At 49.7% G+C, this 6,748-nt stretch overlaps 1 protein-coding gene across 2 annotated transcripts in view; it reads right to left on the reverse strand.

Moving 5' to 3' along the window:
* Positions 1-6,491, reverse strand: part of LOC102378761 (phospholipase A2 inhibitor subunit gamma B-like) — a 37,072-nt gene extending 30,581 nt beyond the window's left edge. The window contains exons 1-2 of one of the 2 annotated variants that reach the window (XM_025195625.1): positions 6,344-6,491; positions 2,994-3,148 (exon numbers count right to left, since the gene is read on the reverse strand). In XM_025195625.1, coding sequence (XP_025051410.1) covers positions 2,994-3,042 — 49 coding nt within the window. In that variant the 5' untranslated portion in view covers positions 3,043-3,148; positions 6,344-6,491. The remainder of the gene's footprint in view (positions 1-2,993; positions 3,149-6,343) is intronic. The other variant, XM_025195623.1, reaches the window with a different exon arrangement.
* Between the last annotated feature and the right edge of the window lie 257 nt (positions 6,492-6,748).

Below are 6,748 nucleotides of genomic sequence, written 5' to 3' on the forward strand. Positions count from 1 at the left end.
TATATATATATATAGTGACGTACCCTCGAGTTCAGCGTTCGTGGAGTCGTGCTTCGACGTCTCATCTCAGTTTGGTTCGGTACGGTTCCCCTGTTTATTTTGCAACTGTAATTCAAGCAAGTTATCTTCCTGCACTGCGACCATCGACGGTGTGAGTAAAGTTTTCTTTTGCAACCAATACGCTTCCGTGCCTAACTCTATTCCATCGTGGAAAAACCCCACCTTGCGGTCCGGGCTACTGGCCATAGCCTTAAACTGCCCCTCGGTCCCGACACAAGGATCTGAGCAGCGACCTGAGGGGTCCCCAGCTCTGCTTCCAGCTCCTCCAATCAGAGGCCAGGCAGCTCGACGTGAGGCCGGGGCTCCTGGAAGGTCAAGACCCCTAGCACCTTAGAGCAGTATGAGCACTGGTGGCTGTGGCAGAGTTCCTGCCTACCACGTGGGACATCTGAGTTTAAGTCCTAGCTTTGGTGACTTGGGTGAGTGAGCTAACAAGGGGAAATTCCTCTTACAGTGGGAAGGAGCCCCTATGTTTTCCACCTTCCTCCCCCTCCAGGTACCTAGGCCCTCTATTTCTTTGTCCTTTGACAGTTTGTATTTTGTGCCTTTTTATATTTCCCCAACCAGTACTGGTTGCTCTGCTGTTTGTGTTTTGTATTTTGTTAACCCTGTCTTTTGCCACCGATTGTAAGTGTCTCACCTTTGTTGAATCCTGCCCATTGGGGCATTGTGGTGTCCACTCTACCCCCAGATTATGCCTGTTATGTCCCCAGTATTGTTCCCTCATTAAAAGGCATATGCCTAAGTCCTCAGTGGTGGTCTGGCTCTGCTCGATAGGGGGAGGAGAGTCCCTACACCTCCCACAGCGCTTGTACACCTGCTTTGATCCCTTCAATTGGAGAGGGGGTACCTTTTGGAGTACCGCCCGGGTTATAAAGTCCAGCACAGAGTGTGCAGCTGTTTAAAAAAAAAAAAAAAAAAGACAGAGAAATCAAGATTTGCTGCCGGGATTGGTTTGCAGAGAGCAAAACAAGAAAGGGCCACTAATGAGAATGGATTGCAAAGTTTGTAGCCTAGAAAAGGTTACGGTTAAGATCTGTTAAAGGGATGGAAAGCTGGAAGTTGGGTAGGACCTAAAAGGAAATGCTAGTATTCCAGAGAGCTGCTAGAAAGAGAGATCTGCTGGAGAAAGTATTGCCATCACAGCTGAAAGAGAACTGCTAGACCCAGAGACCTGCTGAAAAGTGGAAGATCTCTGAGCGTGTTTGAAAAGAGACTCGCAGAGTGCAGAGAGGAATTGAGTGTGGGTGCTAAAGACCTGAGCCCAGCCAGAGGTAGTAAAAGCATGGAAAGCCAGGGACTCGGTCTAAAAGGCGTGTGAGGCAGAGTCAGTGGCGTGGACTCCAGAAGTGGTTAGATCAGGAGAAAATAAGACTGAGTGAGCCCAAAGGCTGTGGGGGGAGCCGAAAGAGAGAGCAATCGAAGAGGGGTCTGCAAGGCCCTAGAAGACCAGGTGACCTGGCAGTCCAGAGAAGGGGCACAGAGAAAAGACCACTGCTAGAGCTGCCTGAGCTGGGAGCCTGCGATCTCAACCGGCCAAGAAGGGGCCAGGTTGCCCAAAGGTGGAAACCTGTGCCCATGAGAATGAAAGAAGACCATAGCAGATAGCAGGAGAGTAGAAAGTTCAGTCCTGGGTATGACCTAAAAGTATTAACAACTTAAGGAAAAATAAAGAAAATTTAAAAGAAAGAAAGAGAAGGGGGGAGGCACTTATAAAAACTTGGTACAGCTCAGCACTGTAAATGTGTAAATATGAATAATATTTTACTGCAAGGAGTTTTCCTTGGCAGGGTGGTGTGTTTGGTTGGTTTTTCTTTCCTCTCTCTTTTGCAGAAGCGATAGTGTCAAATCTGATCTAGTGTCAAAGGTGACTAGGAACTACGGGGCATCAACAGTGTTTTCTTCACCTAAGCCATGGTGTTATCATCCCAGCAAAATAGTTTTGTCTGTCTGTTTTGTGTCGTTTGTCCTGTTGTGGGGTTTTGTTTATTTAATGGATTCATTTATTTGAAGTTGGAAAAGGTGTAGATGTGTATGAATATCATACAGATGTGACAAACTTGATTGGTAATAGTCTCCCTCAAAATGAAATCTGTCTGTGGGTCCCAGAGCAGAGCACTTCCGTCCAGTTGGACTGGAAAGCTGTTCTCATCTTTAAAACAAGACAGCAATTCATATAAAAGTGTTAAGTTGTAAAGCGTGCTTGTTTAGCAAAATGGCCTTTAGAAAAAAAGTACCAATGTGTGCATTTAGTAAGCAACCTGATAACACGTTTATAAGACTACAAAGGGAATCCCATTTGTATTTAGATATTATTTATAGCACCATCTTACCAGGATGTGTGTGAAAACTGCATTAACCCATAGTTTTATACAAAAAAAAAAGTTAATAAACCTAGCACATCAGTATTTGTATAAAGTAGTAAGGAAACTCTTAATTGATTAAACAAAATACAAAGTGGACTGCCCGTGAAGTTGGTAAAAAACATGAATCAGTTTAATGTGGAAAATACCACTAACTACGACATGTATAAATGGTTAGCACAAAAAAAAATTATTGGCAACCCATTTTATGGAAAATTAATGATCAGTTATGTATTTGTAACTGAGATAGAAAAGAAACATACTTTGGATTCCAAGTGAATTGGGCTAGTGTCCATCATTAACCGTCTTAGTACAGTGGTATATAAAATACAATTTTAAAAGAATCAAAATAGGTACATGTATTTCAGTTAAAGTTATTCTGTAGTGTACGAAATTTATTTAAATCCACAAGATGCCGATGACACCGATGGACTGAAAGACCTGTGGCTCCTAAACAGCGATACAAGAGAACAAGTGTTAATTTGTATTTAATTTGTATTTATTGGGCAGTGGGGTCCTGCGCAGCTAGTCTGCTCCCCTGTCATGCAGCCTCGGTGCCAGGAGACTCACCTTGGTCTAGGAAAGCCAAGAGGACGTAGAGGATGACGGGTGCTTTCATGGGGCGGAGGAGAGAGTCAGAGGCACTGGCCACAGGTCTCTTGACTTCTTGGTGGATCCAGAACAACTCTGCCCTGAACGGGAGCGCTCAGAGGACACCGCAAGTGCTGTTTTGAGAAAATGAGAAGTGGAAGTGCCATGATGTGTGCAGCTCTGTTTCTGCGGAGCCACCTCAGCTGAGAGTGCACTGATGCCTTAATTAAGGACAGGGACTTGGCCTCTCTGCTTTGCATGATGAGCACAGGGCATCTCCTGAGCAGCCTGGGAAGAAAGACTGAGTTTCCTGAGCCTTCTCCAGCATCTCTGTTAATGGGGCAATGAGTTGGCATCATCCCAACTGGCACCTGGAAGGCATCTTTCTGCTAGAGGTCCCTGGGGCTTTGCTTCTTATGTCTCCTGCTGAGATACAGCTGGTCATGAGCTCTTCCTCCCATGCATGTCACTCCTCCTGCTCCTGCCCTGCCATGAAGCCCTGAGCCTTCCTCAGAAGGGCACAGGAGTCCTCTTCACTCAAGGCAGAAACCCCAGGTCCCCTGGATCCCCTCTGGGGCCAGTTGGGCCATGTCCTGCATGAGAGCACCCAGGACCAGGGATTCGGCAGGAACGGGAAGGACTCGCTGACATGGTGATCTGGGCAGGCATCTCCCACCAGTCGTGGGCCAGGTGCTCCTGTTTGGGACATGAAGGGGGCCTGGACCATGATCCTTGCTTCATTTGGCCCCAACACCAGTGGTGCAGGCACAGCCCTGGCAGCGTCCCTGCGTCCCGGTTGGGATCCCAACGAGAGACAGTAGAGAATGACACTGCGCATCCTTGACCCTGGAAAGTGTGACTTCCTCCACTTCTTTATCGCGGCACCTCGGGGTCCCACACAGCAACTCCTCCAATTATGGTACCAAGCAAGCTTCATTCATAACCGCCAGACTGTACAGGCTTCCTCTAAGAATATGTAACCCGGGCGGTACTCCAAGAGGTACCGCCTCTCCAATTGAAGGGATCAGAGCAGGTGCACAAGCGCTGTGGGAGGTGTAGGGACCTTCCTCCCCCTGCAGAGCAGAGCCAGACCACCAATGGGGACTTTACCATATACCTTTTAATGAGAGAACAATACGGGAACATAAGCAGTATAAACCAGGGGGGTATAGGGGACACTACAATGCCCCGGAGGGGGTGGATTCAACAAAGGTTAGGCACTTACAATCATGGACATATTCATCCAGTTGACAAAAGACAGGGTTAACAAAATATAAAACACAAACAGCAGAACAACCAATACTGGTTGGGGAAATATAAAAGGCACAAAGCACAAAACGTCAAATAATAAGGAATATAGGGCCCAGCAAGGAGCCTCTCCTGCCAGGTGCACGCCGCACTGCTGAGGGTCCAACTGCTGCCTGCAGGTCTTGCTCTTTTAGGCTCTTCTGGGGCGACTGCTCCCGCCCCGCGGGTCCAGCTCTTTGCCAGCTCTTTGAGATTCCTTCCTTGTGGTCCCTCTCTCATCTCTCCCCTGAGTCAGCCATGCTGCCCCTTTTATCCCCCTCCAGGTGACCCACGGGGCCAATCAGTCCTCCAATCATCTTTTACCCCTTCAAAACCTGTGGGCCAAATCATTACCAGATTGGTGAAGAAAGGAAATCCCAAGTCCTCCATTCATCTTTTGCCCTTTCAAAACCCCTGGGCTAGGTCACTGCCAGCTAGTCCGTCACAAATATATATATTCAACTTCACAGGTGAGATAAGAGCTTCCTAGCACTGGTCTTTCATCAGCTGAGCCATCCTCATAAGGGTAGAGGAGTCCCTGCTCCTCTGCTAGCTGGGTGCTTGATCTTCCTTGCTGTCTTCTGGCCCAAGTTCCACAGGCAAAAAACACAGCAGCTACCTCTGTCTCCCACAGCATGCTTGCACATTCAACATTTCTCCTTTTATACCTTCACTTTTGCAGCTTTTCCATCAATAGCTCCAATTATATTTCAAGCTTATATTTCTACCATATATAGATTTTAAGGCCTAAGTTCCATGGAAATTGCTGCACTTGCCAACTTGGCATGTAATTTTTAGCATCCTACTTCCATCCTGGGCTGGGTCTTACTCAAAACCTTAGCATGATTCAATCGCATGTGGCAGCACGAGCTTTGGCAATGCCGGTGTCCTCCCGCCCAGGTCCCGTGGCTGTGCCTGGAGCCTGGTCTAGAGAAAGCAGTGGCTCAGAGGACACCATATGTTCATCTGGGAGCTCAGATTGGGATGTCTGGGTGATTTTGAATCTGACCTTTAGTTTAGTTTAAAAGCTTCAGAGGTCTGCTGAGTTGCGAGCTCTGCCTCCCGTGGTCACATTCAACCCCCGTGATTTCCTGGAGTCCTGGCTTTTGCAAGATGCCCACAGAGCTGTTTTATCACTACATGCAGCCAAAGAGCATGCCAGCCTCAGGCAGCCCTCCTCAGTGACCCGGCACAGAGATCCTTCCTTCCATGGATCTGCACAGCTTGGGACACAAACCAGGCATGTCACGCTGGCACTTGAGCAAAGCTGCAGAGAGCTGGGCAATGCCGCACCGCACCTGCTGCCATTGCACAGACTGGAGCTTGGCAAGGAGCCACAGAAATCCCTTCTCTTTTCTTCCTCCCCGTTTGCCCTACATTTGCCCCAGTTCCTTCCTACATTTCTCACGTTTTATTTGCTATTTGCTAATTCCTGTTGTTGATCTGCTTGACAACCCCCGGTGAAGATCCAGCCATTGCCTTCCTGCAGGCAGCGTGTGCCAGGATCTTCCTACATCTGCAGCTGGGAAGCTGGGCATGAAACCATCTTCGCTGCTTTGAGGGGATCCAGAAATTAAATTCCTTCCGGCTGCTGAGATCTCCCCACACTGCCGCAGGTTGGTGCCTGGGATCGTGCCTGTGCCCTGATCTGAGGAGCAGCCGGGGTAGAAAGGCAAAGGGAGGCACGGCCCTGACTGCTGCAGGGAGTGGGAACAGGCGCCGCCACTGCTGGGCTCAGCGCGGCACAAAAGGGTCAGGGCCTCTCGCCAGCTGCTCTGGGTGCGAGGGCCCGGGATGGGAGGACTCCCTGCTTCTCCTCGGAGCAGCCCAGCGCTTCACTTGCTCCATCCTGGGCAGGGGACCAGAGTCACCCCTTGCAGATATAACCTTTCAGTGGGAAACTCCAGCTGCCTTCTCCTCCCATCCACCTTCCTGGTCACATCCCTGTCTCGGCACCCGCACTCCCCTCCCGGCGAACTTTTGGAGCCGGCCCAGGGCTAGTCCTCTCCCCTGTCATGCAGCCTCGGTGCCAGGAGACTCACCTTGGTCTAGGAAAGCCAAGAGGATGAAGAGGATGACGGGTGCTTTCATGGTGCGGAGGAGAGAGCCGGAGGCACTGGACACAGGTCTCTTGACTTCTTGGTGGATGCAGAACAACTCTGCCCTGAATGGCTGCTCCCAGAGGACACCGCAAGTGCTGTTTTTTGAGAAGTGAGAAAAAAATGAGCTTGTGTCATGCTGCTGGCATTGGGCAGATACAGCTGGTCGTGAGCTCTTCCTCCCGTGCAAGTCACTCCTCCATCACCCGGCCGCCGTTCCCTCTCTGCTGCAGGGCTGGGGGAATGGCTGACTACCGCTGCCTTCTTCGCACAGGGCCACTGAGGCTCTTCGGAGGGGTCTCTCTGCTCCCTCGGCTGGGTCAGCTCACCCCAGCTCTTCCTAGGCCT

This window comes from Alligator sinensis, unplaced genomic scaffold (assembly GCF_000455745.1).
Source record: "Alligator sinensis unplaced genomic scaffold, ASM45574v1 scaffold1870_1, whole genome shotgun sequence".
NCBI classification, from domain to species: Eukaryota; Metazoa; Chordata; order Crocodylia; family Alligatoridae; genus Alligator; species Alligator sinensis.